Source organism: Periplaneta americana, chromosome 3 (genome assembly GCF_040183065.1).
Source record: "Periplaneta americana isolate PAMFEO1 chromosome 3, P.americana_PAMFEO1_priV1, whole genome shotgun sequence".
NCBI lineage: Eukaryota > Metazoa > Arthropoda > Insecta > Blattodea > Blattidae > Periplaneta > Periplaneta americana.
This window is the reverse complement of record NC_091119.1, coordinates 75,390,940-75,418,654: the sequence shown is the minus strand read 5'-3', so window position 1 is coordinate 75,418,654 and position 27,715 is coordinate 75,390,940. Positions and strand designations below refer to the sequence as shown.

The following is a 27,715-nucleotide window of genomic DNA, read 5'->3' as shown; positions in this document are numbered from 1 at the left end:
GCAACGTGCTGTTATCGAGTTCCTGTGGTGTGAGAACAAGACAGTGGGAAACATTCACAAGTGGTTGAAAAAAGATGTATGGAGATGCAGCTGTCGATCATAGTACGGTTTGTCGGTGGGCAAGCAGATTATCTTGTGAAAGAGGCCATGCCAATATTCGGGATACTCCTTGCACTGAACGAAGACCTGACAATGTGCAGCGCTTTAACAATATGGCTGTGGCTGACAAATGCGTAACAGTGAAAGAATTGTCACTCCAAGTTGGAATAGAAGAAGCAATTGTGTGCAGAGTATTGAAACAGTTGGGGTTAAAAAAGATTTGTGCCAGGTGGGTTCCGAAGATGTTAACAGAAGCCCACAAAGAAACCAGAAAAACAATGTGCAGCGAACTTTTGGACCAGTATGAGAATGGTGGAGATGAATTTCTTGCAAGAATTGTGACAGGAGATGAAACATGGCTTCACAATTTTGATCGGATATAAAGAGGCAGACAATGGAGTGGCATCATGCAAGTTCACCGAAGAAAAGAAATTCAAAACTGTGCCTTTGACAGGAAATGTTATGGCTACTATGTTTTTCGATTCAAGAGGACTCTTGCTTGTGGACATTATGCCACACGGAACCACCATTAATTCTGATGCATATGTGACAACTCTCAAGAAACTTCAAGCTCGACTGAGTCGTGTTCAACCACATCGGGAGAAGCAGAATGTTCTGCTATTGCACGACAACGCATGGCAACATGTCAGTCACAAGACCACAGACTAGATCAGAAAACTTGGATGGACAACACTGAAACATCCACTTTGCAGTCCTGATCTGGCACCATGCGATTACCACCTCTTTGGTAAACAGAAGGAACGAGGTTTGAAGATGATGACTCCCTCGTGCACGCTACTAAAGAGTGGCTCAGACGTGTTGGTCCAGACTTTTATCGTGCAGGTATACAGGCTCTCATTCCAAGGTGGTGTAAGGCAGTAGAAAGGTGTGGGGATTATGTGGAAAAGTGACGTATTGTTCCTGAAGGATGTATCTGCGTTCTATGAAAATAGCAAAGCTGTAGGATAAAAATGTAATTTTTAAATAAATATTTTGGATTACTTTTGGAGTGATTCTTGTAGCAGTCAATCCCCTTGTCTAGCATTGCTTATAAAATAAACTTCTTTCTAGTCCCAAAATAGATGCATAGATATCAGGGCATGATCATTATATTGAAAACACGTTTTTACATAATGAAGTAATTTATAATCTTTTTCTGTTAGTCATAAAACTGTAAATTTGTATGTCAGTGATGTTGTACATCATTTTAATAAGAGTCCAAAAGTAGAAATTAAAATTCTGAGGAGGGTGGGCATAAGCCGTGGGACAAACACCATCGTAGGATTTGTTGCATCAATGGAATATAAGGACAAAATGCCAAAAAAAAACAAAAAAAATCAACACCTGAAGTTAAAACAAGGAGGAGGTGTTTGAGAGGCAGAAAGAAGCTGAAATTGGACCGACATGAAGCTGCTTAAGGGGTGACATATGATGATGGAGTCTTCTAGGCTCTGAAAGTTTGTGGCTCATTTCCTGTAAATAGTAATTTTAGAATATTTAATTATTTTAAACATGACATCTCAGCCAAATATGGTGGTACAAAGAACATATTGGCATCATTTTGAAGCTTGAAATGTCCCCTAGTGCCTGACAATGAGTAAAGTAACTTTAATATAGTTAATATCTATGGATTTTTTACATGATATATGCAACATAAAATATTAGTATAAGTTACATATATGGTAATATTGAATTAATGTAAATTAAAATAAAACATAGATCTATGTCAGGCACTAAAGAATAGTTTTAGCTATAAAACAGTGAAAAAAATGTGGCTCTATCTTAAAAACTGCCTGAGCTATCATGTTTCAAGTTGTATGTCAAAATTATAAACAAAATAATTTTTATAAACAATTTAGACATAATTTCAAGGGATCTGTTCACTTCATCCTCTTTCTGGTACCATTCTCAATTGTATAAAAATTTTACAGAGCAAAATTATGCAAAACAAAATTTTTTGTATGTAAAGGTGTACATATACCTTAATCAGTGTTTGTACATCCACTTTACAATATAAAATTTTCATGACGTTGAATGTTACTCATTTCAATTTATTACTTACAGTACGTATTTTATTTTATTGTAGTTTATAAATCCACTTACCTTGGACATACTTTCCTTCGGTATAATTGCAGGTCTCCAGAAAGTGTCATTTTTTGCAATGAACCACTCCACCTTCAACAGCACACTGAATGTATTTCTGCTCATTCTGAAATATTCGTGAAATTTTATTTCGTCGTCCATCAAATCCTTATACAAGGTGTTAAAAAAAGTATCCAATATTTTAGGAGGTGCTAATGTGCATCAAAACAAGAAAATAATACCTGATAAACATGGGTCCTATAACACATATTGTACGTTCAGAGATGTGAACACTTGTTTATAGAAGGTGCTCAATATGACATCAATTCATGGCAATGCATTCCTCTGCCTTTCGATGTAAGGAATCACTCGCTCTTTTAAATTGAACTGATTGTTCTTGTATGTGCTGACATGCTTTGAAGACACGATCCTGTAGTGTCTGCACATTGTTGATTGGAGTGGCGTAGGCCAATTCCTTCATGTGTTTCCATAACCAAAAGTGTAGGGGATTTAAGTTTAGGGAATGAGCAGGCCAAAGGCTTCCCCGACCAATCCAGTGGTCCTGAAATGTCAGCGTCAAGTGTTCACGCACATTGTGGAGAAAATGTGCTGGTGTGCCATCATGCACGAACCACATCTTTGGTCTCTGCTGACAGTGCACTTTCTCCAGAAGGCAGGCAATACGTTAATAAGAGTGTCCTGATAATGAGCCCCAGTTAATCTCTGTGGTAGCACGTACGGCCCTATTAATCTATCACCAAGAGCACCTCCCCATATGCTGATTGAGAATCAGTGCTGATGTCTTGTTTCTTCAACTGCATGGGGATTTTCATCAGCCCACACATGCTGATTACGAAAATTCACAACATCATCTCTGCAGAACCTTGCTCGTATCAACAACCACACTTTTGTTTTCAGTATTCCTTACGATGTATCATTATTCCATGCCAGGGGTGTTAACTACGGTATGATTATCTGGTAGTTTGCTGTATTGTAGGGAGAAGAATGCATTGCCATAAATGGATGTCACATTGAGCACCTCCTGTGAACAAGTATTCAGATCTCAGAAAGTATGTGTTGTAGGACCCATGTTTATTAGACATTTTCTTGTTTTGATGCATACTACCACCTCCTAAAATATTGGTAGAAAACTCTCCTTCTAATTCCCTGCATGTCCATATTGGATGCACCCACTGTTTCTTCCTCTTTCTTTCTTCCTCTCTTTATCCAATATTATGGCTATCATTGCCATTTTATCATCACTAAAATTCATCGTGGACTGAACACTTGACTACCGAGTTATAAATGTACGGAACGGAAATGTGAGAACAGACGTGAAAAAATCATGTCGGAAAGGATGGATATGGACATGGAAAGTACCGTCACATCCCGGAAATGTGTGAATAGACCTTTAACCTTTTGTCCTTCTAACAGTTTGGTTTGATTTATGATAATCATTTATCAATATCATTAAAAATTTTAATCGCAACAATGGGCAATCACGTGATTTATCCGTTTATTCAATGTTCAGTTTCAATTCTGATCTGGATTCTTATGAGTTTGTGTCACATAGATTGTTTAGTATTTGTTTTTCGTCTTGAGCTGTTTGCATCACGAGCTGAAATTTGGCAAGTGCAACATATTTATTCTGCATGTGAGTGTGATATGTGAAAAATGAGTTTAGATTTGTAGTTAAAATGAACATCTTCCTCCATTAAATGCGTTTATGAAGTTGAATCTGAAAGTGCTAAAAACGTAAGAGTTGACCGAAATTGTAACTCCAGTTACAGTGAACAAGATTCTTCCCTAAAGAAAATAAAAACTCATGATAGTGATGGCTCCAGTGATCGTGTTTATAGTTCTTTGTATCCTGATTGGCGGATATTTGAAATGTATTGTAAAAAAACAAAATGACTATCCTTGGCTAGCCACTGGCATAGCTCGGTCAGCTAAGGCGCTTGCCTGCCGATCCAGAGTTGTGCTCGGGTGCGGGTTTGATTGCCGCATGGGCTGATTACCTGGTTGGATTTTTTTCGAGGTTTTCCCCAACTGTAAGGCAAATGTCAAGTAATCTATGGCGAATCCTGGCCTCATCTCGCCAAATATAATTTTGCTATCACCAATTTCATTGACACTGAATAACCTCGTAATTGATACAGCGTCGATAAATAACCAAGTAAAAAAAAAAAGTATCCTTGGCTTATTACAAAACACAACAATAGAGGATGCAGTTCGTGTCAGCAAGTAAAGGAGTAGATACACACAAACACAAAAAAATCAATACAAATGTCATCAGATTGGGCGCAGTGTTCAGGTTCGCCTTTAAGGAAGGAAATTTACAAACACAAAAATTCTGAAGGGCATCAGTATGCCGAAAATGTACTAGAAAGTTCTAAGCTGAATCAATACATATACTAAATAAAAAATACCTAGAACCAACCAATAACGTTTTTAGAATTTTATATAATATTGGTAAGAAAGGACAGCCTTTTACTGATTTACCAGATGATGTAACTTGCAATAAATTAAACAATGTATCAGTCGTTGTTTTTGGAGTTCCAGAATCTCCTAATGAAAACGTATAATGAAGTGATAGACAATGTGTCAGTGGCCATTGGAGGCAGTCAATACATCCCAGACATCAGTTGGCAGAATAAGTCATAATGACGATGTATGTGCTAACATTATAAATTTTGTGGCTAACGAAATGAGAAACAAAGTATTTAGGCCTAATCAAATTAAACAAATAAATGCAAAATAGGGTTGCTAGTCAACGAATTATTATTCTTATTACATAATTATTTTATTGTTATGTTGGGAAAATAAAAAGAATTATATTATGTATTGTATTGTATTATATTAATTATGTTTTGTTTGTAGCAGTGTAGTAATTTTGTCTCATACTGGTTGAGTGAAGAGAAGCTCGAATGGCCTTAACTCTGCTATTAAAATAAACCATTATTATCATCATCATCATCATCATTATTATTATTATTATTATTATTATTATTATTATTATTATTATTATTATTATTATTATTATTATTATCAGCTACTATAAACAGCAAGTCAACATTAGTTCTTTGTATAAGAAGCGCAATTACACCAACAAGTAATCCAAGTATGATATTGTTAAATCTTACTGAACTAGAAAATGCTTCTAGTGAATGTATAGTTAATACTACCTATTTAAATTAATTGACTGAAATAGGTTTTAATGAACAGTATTTACACGAATACCTGATTTTATTTTGTGCAGATGGTGTTTCAAATATGTTAGGGCACAAGTCAGGTGTAGCTATTGTTTTACAAAACAAGTTCCTGTCTTTAATCATCTGGCACTGCACAAACCATAAACTGGAATTAGCCATGGGTGATACCATAAAAGATGTGACAGAACTAAATCATTTTAAAATCATCTTGGATAAGTTATATGCATTATTTTCAACATCACCTAAAAATCATTTGGAATTACTACAATGTGCAAACGAAGTAGGAACACAATTAGCTATCAAATACAGGCAAAGTGATGGATACAAGATGGGTAGCTTCTAGTTTGTGCACAGTTAAGACTATGTGGAATAATTACCCAACCTTATAAAAGTTTTTTAACCAAAGAGAGATTAATAGTAATGATAGTAAAGAAAGGGCTGCTTTCAAAGGACTGAAGAATAAATTCGAAGAAACAAACCGTATTTTGAATCTTGGCATTATGTACGATGCATTGTTGGAACTTTCTGATACATCACTTCAATTGCAAAAGCTTGATATTACAATTTCAGAAGCTGACCAAATTCTGAGTAGGCTTGTCAGGGTAATATCTTCATTTGTTGATAATCCCAAACCATTTGTGACAGGAAGTATCGATGCTGCTGACAGATCACTTTTTAAAGGTTGCAGTTTGCAAAAAGAGCGCAACAAGACACCTAGAATTTTGCAAGGACAGTTCTTCAGAAGTTTAACAGTAAATCTGGAAAAAAGACTGTTTCGGATAATTTCTTCTCATATCAGCTCATTGTCACATCAAGATTCACTAATGCATAATTATACATCACTGCTTCATGCTGTTGATATTTTTGATCTATCATCATTTGGTATCATCGTGTTGCAGTGTTATGTGAACAGTTTCGAATATGCCAAAGCCACACAGACAGCAAACATGACTTCAGAAAATTTGTAGAAAGTAGAGGCAAGTCAGTGCCACAGGAATTGCAACATCTGATGTCTTCGATTAAAACATTAGTCATATCTACTAGTGAATGTGAACGCACATTTAGTGTAATGAACGACATTATTTCACCCACTCGAAATAAATTATCCATAGAAACTGCTTCGAATTGTGTTTTCATAAGAAGTATGGGCCCACCCCTGTGAATTTAATGTAGAATATTACTTCAAAATGTGGCTACTGAGTGGAAGAAGAGGCGTGGAATTTACATCAAGCGGGGCCAGGGAAAGAAAAGATCCCCATCTAAAAGAATTTTGAGAACACTGCTGAGTCCACTGCTGTGAGTCCAATTTCTTTTTAGTAATCTTATTAATTACTGTATTTGTTTGTTTATAATATTTCCTTTTCAATACACGACTGTCATAATCTCTACCACCTTAACAAACATTCTTGTAGCAGTGCATGATGTCTTACTTGCATAAGGCATATATTATTTAGTTCACACATGGAAGCAATGTCTTATTTAAGAAATCTCTGAAATAGTTGTTATTTAACACAAGACTGTGCATACCAGCAGTAATTTATTTTCAATTCGACCACTGCTCCCAATAGTTCTTCTTACCCTTCATCACTGCTCTTATTACAGTCACTATTAAAATATTACAAGTATGCTCTATATCAGCTGTGGCGAAAATGCGACTCACGAGCACATTGTGGCTCGCAATGATAACTGTGCATTTCTACCTCCCACAACCCCCCTCCCTCCTCTCACTCACTGGAGTCAAACTCCGTTCCATTTGTATTTGCCTCTGATCTGCGAGTGGCGTATCGTCGCAATGTCTCTCTCCAATACATGTACTGTACATCTACAAAAACGAAAGTTTCAAGTAGGATGGGAGGACGCATTTTTTTGCTGCCAATCTGGTGAGAATATTAAATGTATGATTTGTTCGCAAGTATTGCAAGGAAAACGGTTGTATAACATAAAACGGCATTATACTACATGTCACCCACATTATGAAACATTGAAAGGTAATTATTATTATTATTATTATTATTATTATTATTATTATTATTACTATTATTATTATTATTATTATTATTATTATTATTATTATAACCCTATTACTGTTATTAGTTATTACTATTGTTATTATTGTTATCGGAATAATTATCAGTCTTTATTTGCAGATGAATAGTCATACTCTTATTTCGTTAACAGGTCTAGACCGAGCAAATAGATTGCTGGAATTGAAAGAAAGAAATGAACCCCAGACTACTAATAATACACAAAGCATGGCACAGAAAAGGAACCACGCTAATTATTTGGTAGCTTGGGAAATTGCAAAGAGTTGTAAGGCATTTCAGGAAGGGGAATTTCTGAAAACCTGTATGATTAAAATTGCTCAAGTTTTGTGTCCACAGGAGGTTCCTAATTTTGAAAATTTACATCTTTCTCGTCAAACTATCACCACAAAAATTGAATTCCTTTCTAATGATGTCACATTGACGAGAATACTGACGTCACAATTGGCCATATTTATTCGTGGTGTTGACGAAGAGTTAAATGTTGAGGAATATCTTCTAGACCTTGTTCCCATACAAGGCAATGCTACTGGTGAAGAGATTTTTAATTCTTTCCGAATGAGTGTCAAGAGTCACAATTTAGATTGGTCTAAGCTAGTTGCAGTGGCAACAGACGAAGCGAAAGCAATGGTGGGCGAAAAGAAGGGCTTTCGTGGAAGATTGAAAACTTTTCTTGTTGAAAGAAATATACTGAATAAAGTTCATGCAATTCACTGTATTTTACATCGAGAGACACTTTGCACCAAGTCAGTGTCGTTGAAATTAGTTCTAGATATTGTTGTAAAGATAATATATAAAATAAAAGGTAGTGCGTTGAAGCATAGACAGTTCAGACACCTGCTTAAAGACCTTGGAGAATTCATGAAAGATCTGAAGTATTTCTGTGATGTTAGGTGGCTTAGCAGAGGATCGATGTTACGACGTTTCTTTGACCTCTGTGAAGTAGTAGCAACATTTATGTGAGAGCAGGTAATTTTAGTAAACTTCCATAATTTATTGTCACTAAATTTTATTATTTGCTGATTCATTTATTTACTTTCTGATAATTGTATAATTGTTTTTAGGGCATGGAAATACAAGAACTAAGCGACAAAACCTGGATTTGTGATTTGGCTTATTTGTGTGACATTTGCGAGCATTTGAACAACTTAAATGTGAGACTTCAAGGTCGCCAGAAAAATGTTGCAATGTACAGCACACTTCAGGCTTTCACAAGAAAGCTGACGCTCTTGATGGAACACTTAAACGAGTCCCAGCTCCAGTATTTTCAATGTTTACAGTCTCTTCCAAATATTGCCCCTCATAAATTACATAATTACATTGAGATGCTGAACATTCTTAAACAAGAATTTTGTGAATACAGATTTCATGATTTAAGAAATTTAGAGCATGACATATCTCTGTACATCGACCCTTTTTCAGCAGATGTACGAATGATGCAGTTAGATCTTCAGTTTGAACTCATAGATTTACAATGTGATGTTGCAATGAAAGCTAGATGTAAGGACTTGACAGATGTTGAACTTTTCAAATCTTTGTCAAAAAATAAGTATCCAAAGCTTTGTTCTTTCACTTGCTCTGTTGAAGCCATGTTCGCTACAACTTACATTTGTGAAAAATTATTTTCAATAATGAAAATAGTGAAAACCAAATGTAGATCACGGCTGACAGACAAACACCTTCGTGATCAACTACGTCTGGCAGTAAATGACATAATTCCTGATTTTGAAACTCTGTTGCAGAGACATTCTGAAGACAGTTAATTTTAGGTCGTGATAATGTGGTCTATGTTTTCTTGTACATTTCTCTTTTCTTTGTACGTACGAAACATTAGTTTGTAGCCTTGTACTGTATAAAATTATATTTATATGCTGGACGAAAGGAAAATGAAAATCTGTTACTGAGTCAGATAGTTGCTTCACTTCCCTTTCGGGTGTCTGCCTCCCTCCACAGGTGTTATGCACGTTGCAGGTTACACAGTGGCTTGGCGCATGAACTCTTCTTCGCCACGGCTGCTCTATACCATTCAGATCACATTATTATGGAGGCAGTCACTTAGTAACATATCATCATCGTCGTCGTCGTCATCGTCATCATCATAATCACCATCACCACCACCACCACCGCTCCCGCCCCTGCCCCTGCCCCCCCCCCGCTGCCACCGCCACCACCACCCCCACCCCCACCCCGTCGCTGTCACTATAAGAAAATGCAATCAACATCGACTCACAACAACTTAGATGCAGTATATGAGAAAAATAACTGGACATTCACTTTTGTAGCATAAAAAAGAACTAGGGTATCTTACAAGAATTGCATATGCATCTAATTTTTTAATTTATTCAGGATTACAGAATGAATTCAGATACAGTGGGCTGAGATGATGAATAATGCCACCCACCCACCTATCCATCCATATTAAACGTGTATGGGACCTTTTTTCTCTGGGATAATGTGAAACAAATTTAATTTGGAAAACGTATTATGTGTCTTTCACGTGTTAAATTTTATGTTACCTTGTTAATATGTTCTGGCCTGCTTTTGGCCATCATCAGAACTGGTCGTTGCTGGTCTTTACGCCTTTTGTTTTGTTTCTTGTGGGGTTGTGTTTGTGTAGTGTAATGTGGAGTCAAAGAGTGTGTGTGTTCTGAAATTGAGTTGTGTGTTGAGGATTTCGTTTGGATGTGCTTTTGTGTGTTTGTATATTTCATATTGTTCTAGTGTGTTTAGTTTCTGGCTTTTTGGTTGGATGTGTAGAATTTCCATGTCTGTGTTGATGTCTCTGTATGTGTGGTTAGAATTTGTGATGTGTTCTGCATATGTGGAAGTGTTTTGTAATTTTATTATGGCTGTGATGTGTTCTTTGTGTCGTGTTTGAAATAATCTGCCTGTCTGTCCTATGTAGAAGTTGTTGCAGGTGTTACATTTGAGTTTGTATACATCTGTGTGGTTGTATTTGTTTGTTTGTGTTGTTTGTGTATTGAAATGTTTTTGTAGAGTATTATTTGTTCTGTATGCGATGTTGTAATTTAATTTCTAGAATGAGGTTGCAATCTTGTGTGTATTTTTGTTTTCGTATGTTAGTGTGGTGCATTTTTTGTGTTCTTGTGTTTGTGTTGTATTCTTATGTTTTTTGTGATTGTTTTGTCTTTCGTATTATGTTGTCTATTATGTTGGGGTTGTATCCGTTTTCCTGTGCTCTGTATTTGATTATGTTTAGCTCTTCTTTGTAATCCTGTTGGTTCATTGGTATGTTGAGTAGTCTGTGTACCATTGTTCGGAATGCAGCTTGTTTGTGTTGTGTTGGGTGATTGGATGTATTGTGTTTTTTTATTTATTTTAGTAGGTTATTTTACGACGCTTTATCAACATCTAAGTTATTTAGCGTCTGAATGAGATGAAGGTGATAATGCCGGTGAAATGAGTCCGGGGTCCAACACCGAAAGTTACCCAGCATTTGCTCATATTGGGTTGAGGGAAAACCCCGGAAAAAACCTCAACCAGGTAACTTGCCCCGACTGGGAATTGAACCCGGGCCACCTGGTTTCGCGGCCAGACGCGCTGACCATTACTCCACAGGTGTGGACGATGTATTGTGTATGTGTGTTATTGTTGTTGTGAGTTTTCTGTGGACTTTGAAAGTGTGTTTGTTGTCAACTTTTGTTATTGTGATGTCTAGAAGATTTATGGATTTGTTGTTTTCAATTTCTGATTGTAGTGTAGCTTTGAATGTACGTGGGGTGTAACTTTAATAGTGGCAACACTGCTGTAAAAGCGAAACGAGACGGAGTTAATTGTTGTCACTTCTACCACATGTTAGTCTATGTCTGCCCTCCTCCCCACTAAAAGGACTGTTCCGTTCTGCTCACAGCGCATGCGCTGTGGAGAGTTGAAGTTAATCTCCTGTTTTTATTTTTATTAGGTTATTTTACGACGCTTTATCAACATCTGGGTTATTTAGCGTCTGAATGAAATGTAGGTGATAATGCCGGTGAAATGAGTCCGGGGTCCAGCACCGAAAGTTACCTAGCATTTGCTCATATTGGGTTGAGGGAAAACCCCGGAAAAAACCTCAACCAGATAACTTGCCCCGACCGGGATTCGAACCCGGGCCACCTGGTTTCGCGGCCAGACGCGCTGACCGTTACTCCACAGGTGTGGACAATCTCCTGTTAGTTACAGCTCTAAGCAGTTGTGTTTCGCCATGTTTATAAAGCAGAAACAGCCATCTTGGGTGAAAATTCAATCTGCCCTTGGTCGTACAGCATGACAATGGCATGACAGTCTTGTTGAGGCATGTGGAGAGACAGTGTTACCATACAGGACTGTGGCGATGTGGGTTCGAGCCTTCAACGAGGGGCGTGACAGCGTGAAAAACATCTGGTCGTCCGAGTGTTAGTGAAAAGGAAGTGCAAGCTGTTTCTGTACTATTAGACAACGATCGATGACGGATTGTACGTGAATTAGCCCAGGAGATAGGAATATCACATATGACTGTGTTTCGTATTCTAAAGAATTGCCTAAAATTGAGAAAAATTGCATCTCAGTGGGTTCCCTGGAATTTGGCGGAGGCACAGCGATGGATATGATACAACACGGCTCAAACTCATTTGGAGCATTATGATCGTGAAGATGTTATGGTTTATTTAACGACGCTCGCAACTGCAGAGGTTATATCAGTGTCGCCGGATGTGCCGGAATTTTGTCCCGCAGGAGTTCTTTTACATGCCAGTAAATCTACTGACATGAGCCTGTCGCATTTAAGTACAAGCGTATTGTTGCACTTGATGAGACATGGGCAAGGTCATACGAACATCTACTTAAGCGTCAGTCAAATGAGTGGTGTCATTACGAGTCACCACGCAAACAGTGGTGAGTCGTATCCCTACGAATTTGAAAGTTATGCTGATTGTTTTGTACGACTGTGACAGTGTCATCCTAACACATACTGTCCCGCAAAGACGGAATGTTAATGCACAGTATTTCCGTTATTTTTGAAGCATAATCTGAGACCAGCATTGTGAAGAAAGCGCCCACATGTTATTTATTTATTTATTTATTTATTTATTTATTTATTTATTCTGGTGTAGTTAAGGCCATCAGGCCTTCTCTTCCACGACACCAGGAATACAAATACAATAATAGAAATAAACAGAAAAAAAAATACACTATATACAAAGTAAAACTACACAAGAAATAAAGAGAGAGAAAAAAAAACCACTATAACCAAAGTGAAGCCACACAAAAATACACACAGGTTGCAGTCACACAGTTATGCAGAACCCTTCCATCATTTTGCAGGATAACGCAAGGGCGCATATGGCACATCCTGTAGCTGATTTGTATCGTCGCTGGGGGTGGTAAATGCTTTTCCATTCACCACATTCACTGGACTTAAGCCCCTGTGATTATGACTTAATCTCAAAGATGAAGGAACCAGTTTGCGACGTTCGATTCCAGACTGTTCCCAATATTCTGCAGGCAGTAGGCTGGTCCATCAGAAACATCAACATAACAGGAGCTGCTACAAGGATACTGTGACTTCCACATTGTTGGCAACGAGTTGTGGACAATGCTGGTTACTACATTGAAGGACTGTAGAAGTCTCACAGATATGTCACTTGTATATTCGTAATAAATAAGTAGTTGCCATTATTAAAGTTACAACCTGTGTATTTTGTTTATGTGTTGATGTAGGTTTTGGATCTGTCTTTTGTTTCCTTTGTATAGTATTAGTATGTCATCTACGTATCTGTGCCAATATATGATGATATGATGATGTCTGCGTGTTTGTTTTTGTCTTTGTTTAGTATGTATGTCTGTTCTATGTGGTGTATGAATATTTCTGCTAGTATGCTGGAAATGGGTGATCCCATGGGTAGGCCTTCGGTTTGAGTGTAATATTTGTTATTGTATGTGAAGTCATTTTGTTTTAGTGACGGTGTCTGTGATGTGGATGATTTCTTTAATGTGTTCTTGTGGTGTGTTTAATCCACACTCTTTATAAACTAAAATTAATCGTTGTACAAACATTCGTGATGCCACATTTCGACTACTGCGATATTATATTAAGTAACCTAAATGCAAATTTGAGCAGCAGACTACAACATATGCATAATGCGTGAGTCCGTTATATTTACAATATTCGTGAGTATGATCATGTTTCCCCATCTTTCCAAAATCTGTCTTGGCTGAGGCTAAGCGATCGATGAGCCCTGCATTCTCTTATTCCAAATTCTGAGCACTGCTACCCCAATCTATTTGGTTTCTCGTTTTCAAAATTTATCCGCATATCATCAGCTAAGTATCAGGTCTCATCATAACAATTTACTCATTATACCTTACCACAAGACATCTTTATATTCTTCATCCTATACAGTTTCAGTTGCTAGAAATTGGAACTCGCTTCCAAATGATGCAAGGGGTTGTTGGACAATAACTTCATTTAGGTCAAAATTACATAAATTCTTACTTAACAGATTAATTACTGATTAATATTTGTTACTTATAATGAAACTAACATCTGTCCTTTCTAATTATTACCATTAATTTCTCTAAATGGAATACAAAACCTCTAATGGCAAAATCTCATTACATTAATATTCTCATTATATTAATATATTTTATATTTATATTTTGCTCTCTATAACATGGATCTAGTAAACTTCTATTAAATTAATTCTCATCATTTTAACCAACTAGCTATCTCAACTTAATTATAATTCTTTACATATTGCATATAGACTGAATTGAATTAAATTAGCTCCTAAATTAAGTTATTACTTTTTCTTATAGGTTTTATCTCAATTTAAATAAACATGTACTGGTCGTTAAAACTTAACTGAAGAATATTGCTGGAGAATCTTTTAAGGGTATTGTAAACATTCATAATTTAAATATGTATGTAACTGTTGTATTGATTAAGGCTGGTTGAGTGGAAGAGAAGGCCTTATGGCCTTAACTCTGCCAGCGAAAATAAAACATTCTATTCTATCTACAACAGGCTTGTATTGATTCAGGAGAAGGAATTTATAAACATAACACATAATTGATTATCCCTCAGAATAAGGATCTAAGTTGCATTGTTTCACTATTTCAGTTAGACCCTTATTCTGGGCGATATTCAATTTATTCATGTCGAGATTTTCTAAAATGAACTGTTATTCTCTTCTCTAGTATTATACTTTATTCCAGGGGGTACTCAGTTTATTCATGTCGAGATTTTCTAAGATGAACTGTTATTCTCTTCTCTAGTATTATACTTTATTCCAGGAGGTACTCAATTTATTCATGTTGAGATTTTCTAAAATAAAATAAAATAAAATAAAATGAACTGTTATTCTCTTCTCTAGTATTATACTTTATTACAGGGGGTACTCAATTTATTCATGTCGAGATTTCCTAAAATAAAATAAAATGTTATTCTCTTTTCTAGCACTTGAACTGTTTGTATAAGGTGAGAAGGCTCTCTTTTGAGGTGATTCATAATATTTTAATTAATTATCTTGGTATACTGAGAGAAGATTATGCTATGTTGCAGATACTTAGAGAAGAGTAGCAGCATGCTGGAACAAAGAAATAACTGTTCACTACAGGCTCTTATTCTTACCTTGCAACAAGAGAAAATAAAACTTAGTGCCGATCTGAATGATGCTCTCTCTAGAAGCACCTTGCTAGAAGTAAGTCTGAGCATCTTTTACTAGAAATAATACATTTTCTCCAAACTCTTTGTTGCAAACTTACTGAAGTAGTTGTTATATGACCAGAAAAAATAAACATTGTTTCGTACACATAAAAAACATAAGTAATAATTAAGGGCATGTTCATAGTAATGTTTGTTAAATATTTTCAGTTTCGAAATGTGGATTTCTTTCTTTTTTATTTCTTTCTTTGATGCATACTAAATATAATCATTTGTACAGATAATATATATGATTATTATTATTATTATTATTTACTATTATTATTATTATTATTATTATTATTATTATTATTATTATTATATGAGAAAATAACAAAATGTTGATTTACTCGACATATTCTCTAGTGGTATTCTTCTTGAATGTTTAATATATGTGCCAAATGAAACAGGACAAAAACTTATATGTCTGATACATTATTTATTATCAACATAATTAAACAGGGAAGTCTTGCTTGACATTGTAAATTAATTTTTCTGTTTTATCAACGAAGATATAGAATAAAAGCTGATGAGACAGGCATCTTCACTTAGTGATCATCTCGGTTAAATATTTTTAACCAATTTAATTTCTCATAAAGCCTCTGTAAATATTCTCTCACTTCACCGGTCCCTTCTGACTGTTTTTTTTTAACTTGGGGATTTAGTTGAAGTGAATTATCATAATACAGGGTTGTTATCTAAGAAATTAGCAAGTTCTTTGTAATAGTAGAAGAGAAAGAGTGGGGGAAGGGAAGTGGTCCGTGGCCCATTATTGCTCAAGGGAAACCACGGAAAAACCTAGAGCAGGATGAGATGTCGTGCTGACGACAAGCCAATTGGCTATAGTGGGGTCGGAATATGTTGAGATGAGAGGTTTTGGTTTAATCATTATTCAAAGTACAAATACATTAAAGGTACTTAAAAAAATTGTTTACAATAAGAACAATGCATCTATGCTGCCAATAACGTGATGACCCTGAGACAGAGAAATAACATTATTAGTGCATTAATAGACTTGTCTGTATGTAGAGTCAAGTGGTTATTTAGTGTTCAAGTTGGTATTCGTCTTGTATGTTGTCGTTCCAAGCTAGGGGGTGGAGTACACTCTTAGGTCTTTTATGTTTGTCTAATGCAGGGTTGTAATTTCCTAGTAAAGAAATTAGTGGGTTTGTGCTGCTGTACGACTTGGTGTATGTGCCGAAGGCTTGATTTGAAATATATTCTTGAATTGTCGAAATTTCTAGTTCTTCATGAATCAATCTAACAGGAGTTACTCTAGGAAGCCCTGTGATGAATCTCAAAATTTTGTTTTGGAAAACTTGTAATTTTTTACGGACTGTAATAGGTGCATGTCCCCAAGCAGGATAAGCATATAGTATTACTGACCTAATTAATGTTTTATACAAAGTTAGAGCTGTGTGTATATTTAGATGTCTGCTTTTATTTAATATTGGATAAAGCTCCACCATTCTAGAATTGGCAAGTCTGAGTTTTTGTAGTACATGTTCGGAGAAAGTGAGCTGTCTGTCTAGTGTTACTCCGAGATATTTTACTGAAGTTTTCCACTCGATTTGTGATCCATTTATGGCTAATTTTGTATGATTTATTCCCGGTCTATTGAATTTATTCCTTCTGCAAAATAAAATTGCTTGTGTTTTGGAGATATTCAATTTAATTCTCCATCTGAGGAGCCATGGTTCAATGTCACGTAGGTGACCTTGTAGCCTATTAATGGCCCTTCTGACTGGTTTTTGACCAGACGACTATACCCCTTTTCATACGACTTAGTTCATGGAGTTTGCAGCCCCAGAACAATGCGAGCCATTCGCACTTAAACAACATTGCCTAATTGCTACGTTAAGACTCAGTCACTGTTAGTTATGATAAGTTAAATATTATATACGCTCAGACAAAATATTGTAGCCATGAAGAAGATAAGACATATCAACTAAGCCGCTTGAAAGCATTATAATAAAGATTCACCTATACTTGACAGCTCCAAATGGTATAGTTTCTCTGTAGTTTAGAAAGCTCATTACTTCAAATTACAAAAATTCTCAGACTTCTTCTTCAGATTGTGTTTTGTGGTTAGGCTGTTTCTGCTGTTTATAGTACCTCACTGATTTACGGCACCATAGTATAAAGTTTTGTCCTGCAGCTATACACGAAAACAATGAATTTATTTTACCCGTCAACAATCAAATTTTAAATTTTCTCCACGACAGTAGGTGAGGTGGTAAGTTCAAATAAACTAATAGAATCCTTCTAATTCAGGTGACGATGTTGCTTTGCAAAATATACATACACAGTCACTTTATGTTTGTTAAAACGTGAAAAGTATAAACAGAAATGTAGAAATATGAAAGAGAATGCAGTGAAATTTTATATAGATAGAATGATTCACCAAGAAATGTTATAACTTCAGAATATGACTTTTAAAGCCATTTCGAGTAAAAAAAGTTCATATTAACATGCGTGCTTAACTGTGGCTAATTTAATATACAAAAGTAACTATGCTTTCATAGCTCTACATTAGTGGTCCGCAAACTTTTTCTACTCACGGCACACCTTAGATGGGTCTAGACTCAACACGGCACACCAAAATATTAATCCCCTCAAAAACCTATGATGTGACTCTCTTAATATAATTACGTAAGTCGACCTGGTTGGCGAGTTGGTATAGCACTGGCCTTCTATGCCCAAGGTTGCGGGTTCGATCCCGGGCCAGGTCGATGGCATTTAAGTGTGCTTAAATGCGACAGGCTCTTGTCAGTAGATTTACTGGCATGTAAAAGAACTCCTGCGGAACAAAATTCCGGCACATCCAGCGACGCTGATATAATCTCTGCAGTTGCGAGCGTCGTTAAATAAAACATAACATTTAAACATTTAATTACGTAATAGAATCAAATTAATAATAATAATAATAATAATAATAATAATAATTATAATAATAATAATAATTTTCATTATCATTATTATAAATAAGAACTCGATTCTTGTACTATCTTATTAACAGACATCGGATTCTAGGGCAAATGCCTATTTTGTTTCTTTAGGAGAAAAGTAAAAATAATTATTAATATTTGTGTTTCATGGAAATTGAAAGGTATTCAAAGAGTTTTATAGTGCCCTAAAATGCCCTAAAACGGTTATTAGAGCCTAATTTGTTAATATTCGCCTAAAAATGCCTAACTCACTGTAAAGTTTCGCATTTTACTCTTACTTTTTATAATTTATACATGCATTCACTGCGAAATTTAAGGCATTTAAAAAGTGGAAAGTTTGCTTCACACCGGCCATGAAACCATTGATAAAGGAAACAAAATGTTTTAAATCTCACGACACTCGCAATAGATTTCACCGAATTTAACATGTTTGGAGGCATAAATGCCGACAAAGAACCAACTTTAGTTTTGAAGCAGGCAACAATCACAACATGTGCTGCTACCGATTCAGAGATATACTACCCTATACTATAAAAATGACTGTTTTCGGTCTGAAACCGATTAGCTGTACTGCCCTTCAGAGTGTCATAAAATCACAATTTTTGGAGAAAGAGTGTTTTTGAAATATTTATGAAAAGTCGTAAAACTGCGAATTAGTAGGGTAAACCGTTACAAAATATTTAAAAGAATGGCCCTCCTAGTGTTAACACTACCAGGAAATGCAACAATAAGTGGAACTTTGTATTTTTGTCCAATTGAATCTCAATAACAACGGTTCATTTGAATGCTCGTTAACAGTTGCTCTTTCCCTCACCTTATTTGTGTTGAGAAGTTTTGAGTGGTAGGACGTTTTCCTGTGAAGTTTAACGCGATAATGCCGAAAAATACAAGTGCAAAATCTACATTGATCCGGCAATGGCTAACAGAATATTCAGAATTCACTTATGATGGAAAAATAATATTCTGCAAGATTTGTAGCAAACAGGTATGTAACAATAGTTGAAATATATAAATTCTATTAATTTTAATGAGTAGGCCTATAATATTTATACATTGACTGAGCTATCCTGAGGTATAATTCTTTTTAAGACCACTACACTTTAACCTTTTAAATTCCGATAGTTAAAGTATTTGCAGGTCATTAAAATTTTGATTGTTCGAACCCACTAACTTTGTGATAGAAATACGGCAATACAACAATTAGGATTTTATTTTAATTCAATTTACTTTACATTTTTAGATTTCGCAAGAAAAGAAGTGCCACCTAAAGCAGCATGTGCAAGGAGTGGCTCATAAGGCTAAAGCTCAGCAGAAAAATCAACTGCAACAAACTTTACTAACACAGCCTACTTCATCCAATCTCAGCAGCAATTTCTATGCTGATTTAACCAGAGCGTTTGTTGCTGCTAACATTCCCTGGAATGCAATTGAAAATCCGGTTTTAAGACAGTTTTTACAAAAATACTGCAAACAAAATATCCCATCTGAGTCGACCCTAAGAAAAAATTACTTAGACAGAATATACAATGAAACTTTAGCTTCCATTCGGGAGGATATAGATGATTCTTACCTATGGGTCTCTGTGGATGAAACCTCAGATCCTATGAATAGGTATATAGCAAATATGGTAGTAGGAAAACTTAGTCCTGATGGACCTTCGATTCCACACCTCGTATGTGTTAAGGAACTTTAGAAAGTGAATAGCCAAGCCATTGCTTATTTTGTAAATAAAGGCCTACAGTCTTTATACTCAGGTAATATAGACGATTCTAAAGTTCTGTTGTTTTGTACTGATGCTGCCTCATACATGGTTGTTGCAGCTCCACTTCTTAAAACATTTTATCCTAACCTCACACATGTAACCTGTCTAGCACATGGCCTTCACAGGGTTTCTGAAACAATCCGGAATGAATTTCCTCTTGTCAATTCGTTTATTTCTAACACAAAAAAAATGTTTTTGTAAAGCCCCATTCAGGATTTCAATATTCAGAGAGAACTTTCCAGATATCCCACTCCCACCTCAGCCGGTTGTTACACGATGGGGAACCTGGATTCAGTCAGTGGTGTATTATTCTAAGTATTTTAAAGAAGTGGTCACAGTTATTGATAAATTACCTGAAACTGATAGTGCAGCGTGTGTGAAAGCAGTGAAAGATTGTCTGAATGACTCACGAGTGAAAAACGATATTGCCTACATAACATCAAACTTTTCTTTCATACCTGCAAGCATTGAACAATTAGAACGTGAAAAACAATCTCTTTGTAGCCAAATAGCAATAGTAAAGGAAGCTCAAGTGAACATACATTCTGCTTTGGGCGAAACTGGGAAAAAAGTTAAAAATAAGTGGGACAACGTATTAAATAAGAATGTAGGATTTTCATTGTTGGAAAAAGTATCAAGAGTGATATCGGGGGAAAGTGTAAATGTTCCAGTAAGTATTGATGTTTCTATTGTACCTAATTTAAAATTTGCGCCTCTCACATCAGTTTCGGTTGAAAGAAGTTTTTCTGCTTTCAAAATGATTCTCAGTGACAAAAGGCAAAGGTTAACTGTGGAGAATTTAGAAAAAATTCTGGTGGTGTACTGTGCAGATAATTATAATAAAGTCTGAGCATGGAACTGAATTTCAATAACTTAAAATGAGTAATCTTGATATCAATAATCATTATTTCATTAGTTTCAATATATTAAACTTGTGCAGCTCTGTTTATAAATATAATATAGTATTCTTTTTTAATGTTTAAACATACTTTTTTGTGCGTATTTTAGTGTATAACTAAAAATTTCAGTGAAAGAAATAAGTATGATACCTTGATGTGCCTAAAATGCCTATTTTCATTAAAATAGAGCCTAATTTTAAAAATTTTGAGCTTATTTTAGGCGCCTAAAACTGCAATTTTTAGTGCCTAAAAATCCGATGTCTACTTATTAACAATTCATGATCTTTAATTCACTGTAGAAAATACACATTTATATTCCTAATGTTAAAGCAGAGCTGGTAGAAAAGAAAGTAATGTTACTTCCTCTAGCTCAGTGGTTCGTCGCCGAGTGGTGCTAGCCCTGTTTTTCGTGCCCATTTTCAGGATTGCTATTCAAGTGAATGCAAAAGGTTTTTAAAAATAACCCATTAGATAAGAATGTATTGTAAAGTAGTTACAATTATTTACTTCTTTAAAAGTGTAATATTACTACATTAACAAATTGTGAATTATATAACACAACCCTGAATAGTAAATATAATAATTAACCTAAAGATGGAACATTGTGCCGGCTTCAGCCAGAAATACGCAAGAAAAAGTACAGCATCGCAAAACTTAACATTTTTTATGGCATTATAAAGTACGCATTGACATGAAATTATAGTTTTTATACACAAGAAAGAGTGTGATATAATAAAGGAGACATTTTATTTTCACCAATAGTTTTTATCTTACTATTTAGTCATTAGTTGCAGTTGTATCAAGTTTATACGTAATTCAGGGGAACAAAAAATATTATGTGCAACTTAGACTCATAAATTAAGCTTCGATATTATATCTATGCTAATGTAAGTTTTGATCTTTTGAAAAACCTAGGTTATTTTGTGTTTTGTAAAATTAAAACAATTTGGTAGCGCTGTATTAAGTAGTTGTATGCTACTTATTGGAGAATATTAAATTAACGACTTTTCCATGAGATCTATTACTTTCTCATATGAAGGGTACACGGGAAAAACGATCAAGGTCCATCAAAAATCTAAATTGAGTATCATGTGGTCTAGCTAGTAATAAGAAATAATCGTTCTTGACATTCCACTACGTCAATTTCTATTAAATACACACATAACAAAGTATTAAGTGCTTAAACTTTAAAATTCGTTTTTCTCGAAACTTTCTAAAATGGACCTTGATCGTTATTCCCGTGTACCCTTCATATGCTTGATTAGAAATCTCTTATGATGTGGAAACGTAATAAACAAATGTAATAAAATTGTAAACCAGATTAAGTTCTAGCCTAGATGCAAAGTAGAATTATACTGTACTTTTGTTGCCGAAATAACTTTTACGTCAGTTACGACTAAAGTGCTATTATTAAAAATAAAATAATTAATAATGAAACATGCATATTTAATGAAGTAGAAGCTAGGTGCTTGGATTCAATTAGGAGTTCACAATTAGCACTTGAATACAGCACATTTTTTAACCGGCAAATAGATTGAAAAATGTTCAGATGTAGAAAGTCTATGGTAATCATCACAAGATAATCATTTTCTAATTCCAAAATGTCGCTCTAGAGCAGTGGTTCCCAACTGGTGTGCTCCGGCACCCTAGGGTGCCGCATGATCGACTAAGGGGTGCCGCGAGATATTGAAGTAAACAAAAAAAAATACTGTCTACTTAAGCCTGAAGTCTTGTAAGGTCTTGAAATAAAATAAGTCAAATTAATTACTCTCATGCACTACAGATCGATTCATTTTGATGATTCAATTATACTTGTATTCAGCTCCGGCAGATGGCATTACAGCCAATCCCTGCTGAACATTCCCGATTCAGTATACTAATATAGACTACTCTCTTCCTCACGAACATTCCCAAGACTTCGACAGAACAGTATATAAAATTGATGTATTTGTACTGAGTGATTATAGTAAAATTTACCATATTATGTTATGATGTATGTTACGTATTATATCATCTTTCAATAAATGAATATATTAAACTTCAATTTTTTTTTTTGTTAAATTCAAGAAAGGGTGCCCCCAGTTTTTAATGTTATTCTCAAGGGTGCCGCGAACTTAAAAAGTTTGGGAAACACTTTGTCACTCTAAATAATTCAAGGGTTCTTTCTTAGGCAAACGTGTTCTTTGTATTGTCAATTACGTGTCATATATGTTTTAAAATCACGTAATGCTAGAATCCTTTGTACAGGGCAGACGAGGGTGTTTTTGAGTTCAGCTTATCTGCAAGGTCGTTCATTCACCTTTGAATTCTTTTGTATTTTTACTTTCCTCGAACCCATCATAGTTTATGACTCTAAAAAATGTATCGATTTTGAAAAACTAACACTAAACAGCTGAAATGCTGGTCTGGAGTTCATTCACTGGAAGGAATTACGGTCAATGTAATTAGACATAATTTTGAGCATTCAGGCATTGAGTAATGGCACATAAATGCATACAAGTGCATGATTTGCTAAGGTGTTCTTTTGATTTTCGCATGTCACATCCAATTATTTTTTACTCGGATATTTAACGATGCTGTATCAACTGCTGGGTTATTTAGCTTCAATGGAATTGGTTATAGCCAGATGGTATTTGGTATGGGTACATTGTTATGAGAAAGGATTGATGTCCTCTTCGTTGGATATTTTCTCTTCTTTTCTTTTTTTAAGATATTGAGGCAAGTTTGGGAAAATATGTGTTATGGCATACGGTTTTGGTCGCCAGTTCTTGCGTGGAAGTCCTACCTCTTTAACTGGCAATAATAAATTTATCGGCTCTTACAATCAAAAGTCCCCCTCGGTAGCACAGTTGATATAGTGCTGGCTTTCTATGCACGAGGTTGCGGGTTCGATCCCGGCCGAGATCGATGGCATTTAAGTGTGTTTAAATGCGACAGGCTCATGTCAGTAGATTTACTGGCATGTAAAAAAAACTCCTGTGGGACAAAATTCCGACACACCGGCGAAGCTGATATAACCTCTGCAGTTGCAAGCATCATTAAATAAATCATAATTAAAAATAAATCACAATCAAAACCGCAGAAAAATGGATATCACAGATATAAGAACGAACATACAGTTTTCTGTGTTCGTGGAATTGCTCTACACCACTTCTGGAAAATAGTCTAGTCTATGGATGGATAAAAGAAACGTCTCTTCCTTACAGATTATAGAGTATAATTGGATTTACATCAAGAACAAAACAATTAGGCTTATTACTACTCGCTCACATAAACAACACAATAAAAATCACCCGAACACCACAAGAAATATCTTCTTAATTCCATAGCAGAATGAGTTCTACCTGCTCTGTCCATAGTATTAAGAGGAAAACTGCAATCTTAGAACAATCGCCACACCAATGTTTCGCTCAGTTGCCGTGACGGCACTAGGGGGTTTAAAAGTCCCATTAGACCCTTGCCGAGTTACCACACTTTCTATTCTAAATGCTCTGGTTAAAGTAAATAACTCTACTCATACCTTCAATGTGATACTTGGGCCTGCTTAGCTGCACAGAGATGGCTGATCTGTGGTGGAATCGTTGACAGCGCAAGCTTAATTCTTCATCGATGGATCTAAGTCTCTCCCTCTTTGATGTTTTAATTTCAGTTAACGTCGAGAAGCCCAGTTCACACATATATGTGGTTCAAAAGGGCAATAATATATTAACTGCCATCTCGTAGATAGCCGGGTATTCACTCTTTATTGACAACCAAAATGTTTCCAAAGGCGGTTTGAGAAGTTTTAATTTCAATGTTCTGTCTGCTTTTAAATCTGCCAGTTCCTCTTGTACGAGTATATTATTTGGAAGATGTTTTGAATCCACAATGAATGGATCACGAACCAGTAGAAATCTTGAACACACTGTCCAAAATAATTCTTGAACTTCTGCTGCAAGATTACTAAATGTTATTTAATTAAGTCCATCAACACTTCATTATCGTCAGCAAAGTGGCCATACAGTTAGGAACATCTCAAACAACCAATTTTCAATAATCTTATACACAAATTCAGCTTATTCTCAGATCCTTGAATCTTATCCATACTAGCCAGAATATTTTCGTGCCTACTTTGCATTTATCTGTTAAGCTCATTAAAGTGTACGAAGATATCGGAAAGATATGCCAACTTAGATAACCATTCATCATCAGGAAATAAATCCGCATACTCATGCCCCTCAATTGTAAAAGATGCAAGTACCTCATCTTTAAGTTCAAACATTCACGCTAACACTTTACCTCCTGATAATCATAGCACTTCCATATGTAGCTGGAGTATAGTGTGCTCTGATCTAATTTCCTGACACAAAACGGAAAAAAGCCGCGTATTTAGGGTTAAGTTCACGACTTTGATTAAGTTAACGACTTTTACTACTTCGTCCATCACAATTTTCAGAGAAGATGGCAAAGACTTAGCAACAATGGCTTCATGGTGAATGAGACAATGGTGGCTCCGTATGTTAGGATTTACTTCACGTACTTTAGCCACAAATCCTTTTACTCGGCATCTCATAAAAGTGGCTCCGTCTGTACAAACACTAACGCAATCCTCCCATGTTAATTCATTACACACCATATACTCATTAGTTGTACGAAATATTTCTTCACCGGTTGCTCGCTCGGGCAGTTCTTTGCAAAAAAAGGAATTACTTGCAATTACATCCCCATCAATGTACGGTGCCGAATGTAGGAAAGAAGTTGTGCGTGACCACTAATATCGGTGGATTTGTCGATCTGAAGTGAGAACTTAACTGCTCTTTATTTTGTCCTTCATAATGTCTTCGATGTCACTGGACATGTCACTAACTCGGCAGAGAGAAGAATTTTTTAAATTTCACTAGCAGCTTCTGAACCCATGATTATTTTCACTATTTCTTTACAGGCAGGCATTAACAATGTTTCAGCTATTGTGTGTGTTTTTTTGGCCTTTACGATAAGTTCAGCTACCTTATAGCAGCTTCGTATACTTTTTGCGAAATGCATGCCGACGTCATCATGAGCGTCACTTGTTTTTTATTTTGTTCCAGCAACCGACGAAAATAATTCACATCTTTGCTTGACTGAAAGGAATGTTTTATTAACAAATGTCGTTTTAATTTACTGGGAACCATAGCAGCATTACTGAGTTTTTCACCACACACAACACACTTGGGGATTGAGCATGTTTTGTCACCACACCAAGAAAAGCTGTAAGATAAATAATCATCATTATATTGCCGGTTCACTACATTTTGTTTATTTTTTTTTGGGCTCAATGGTTTCACTACTTGCACTCGTGGACAAAACACTCTGTATAAGGAACTTGTCCATCTTGTAAGTATAAAATAGTTTAATAGTAATAGAAAATAGTAAAACTGTCTAACAATCACAATTTTACGACCACTTCAGAGCACAAAACTGTGATAGAACTGAAATGATTGTATTTATTGTTGCTTTGAGACATGAAATAATTGGTGTCTTGTGATTGGCCATCCAAATGACCAATCCTATTTGTCAAAATTTTTTCTCATGCCACCTTCTAGCGAAATTTTAAATTTGGAAAAATCATGCAGAAACATTTCTTGAAAAACCCAGCTTCTGACAAAGTGGCAGACAATAAAGTAATAAAATATAATGCTCCGAAAGGCTTGGGTATGGTACACAAAACATACGATAAATGTTACAAAGAAACCGCACCATAGCCGGCACAGCAATAGAGGGAAGAATACAATATATCAATAAGCAAACAACGATACAACAACAGTGTAAATAAATGAGTTGGTTAGAGTCATAACTCCCTTGTTCCAAAAATGAAAATTTTCACCAATGAGGAAAAACATATTTGTAATACTTGGAGCTCATTTTCTTCACAATGAAGGTTAATAAATGAAAGAGCAATGATTAAAAACTACTATTCATATTTGTAACCGTATTTATTTATACAGGAGTAAAAGTTATTATAGCTTTAAATTATGGATTATACAAGTCAACAATGATCTTTGGATCATGAGCATTCTGAGAGTGCTCCGTTTGGAACATGTGAGTTTAGAAAGTGACCAGTTGGGATCATGTGGGATTTGACAGTAACAAATTAAAATATTACACAAGAACATTAACTCAAGCATATTTTAAAATTCAATGTAAAAGAATAGGTGTCCGAATATTAAATTCTTTAGATGAGTACATTTTATAAAATAATATAGTACAGTATAAATAATTGAAGGATCCAGTCAGAGAGAAGGATGTCACAAATCTTGGAATAGGGAAATTAGATATTCTCAAAACAGTCTGAGAATTTATTGTGGAAATTTAAATTCCAGTGGGCTAAGCTATTTCCAGAGTTATGGCAATTATGACACAGCATTCTAGAGACGAGAAAAAACTAAATTTTCTTAGAAAAGCGGGTTCTCCCCTTATTTGAGTCGAACCCTCAATTTACAACCTACAAAAGAAATACTGATTATAAATTTTATCAAAACTCAGATTTTCGTTACTATGTTCCTTTATATCACAAAATTAATATTTACTTCCATCAATTCGCACATATGTTCAGTATTGTCCAATTGATTATTATTCACGGCACCATCAATGACATACATGTAGAACTTGAATATATTATAACTGTGATAAAACACTCTATCCTGCTTAATTTACCAATACATCAGTAGGAGCCAAGCAGAATCAGAAAAGAATATTAACCTTGCTAATTTGGCCTGGTTTCTTTTCGTTATTTCTGGAGCTGCTGTACATTTCCGTGGTCATCCTCTCTCTCCGACCGGTGATATGTTCTCTTCCATAATGTTACATTTACAAAATGCTCAATTACAGCCACTAAATTCACTGATATTTATAAAAATAACAAGGTACATGTAACATACTCATCCACAACGCTATTCTAGACAAAAAGAAGTGGAGAAGCGGGAGGAAAATACTGATCGGTGATTGGTCAAGAAGCGCTATACAACAGAACTC

The 27,715-nt window shown here is 35.4% G+C and overlaps 1 protein-coding gene across 4 annotated transcripts in view; it reads left to right on the top strand.

Moving 5' to 3' along the window:
- The window catches only part of LOC138696179 (FK506-binding protein 15-like), a 296,343-nt gene that overhangs the window by 151,477 nt on the left and 117,151 nt on the right, over nucleotides 1–27,715 (top strand). For all 4 annotated transcript variants that reach the window (XM_069820787.1, XM_069820785.1, XM_069820786.1 and 1 more), the window contains one exon: nucleotides 14,976–15,114. In XM_069820787.1, the coding sequence (XP_069676888.1) occupies nucleotides 14,976–15,114 (139 nt within the window). The remainder of the gene's footprint in view (nucleotides 1–14,975; nucleotides 15,115–27,715) is intronic.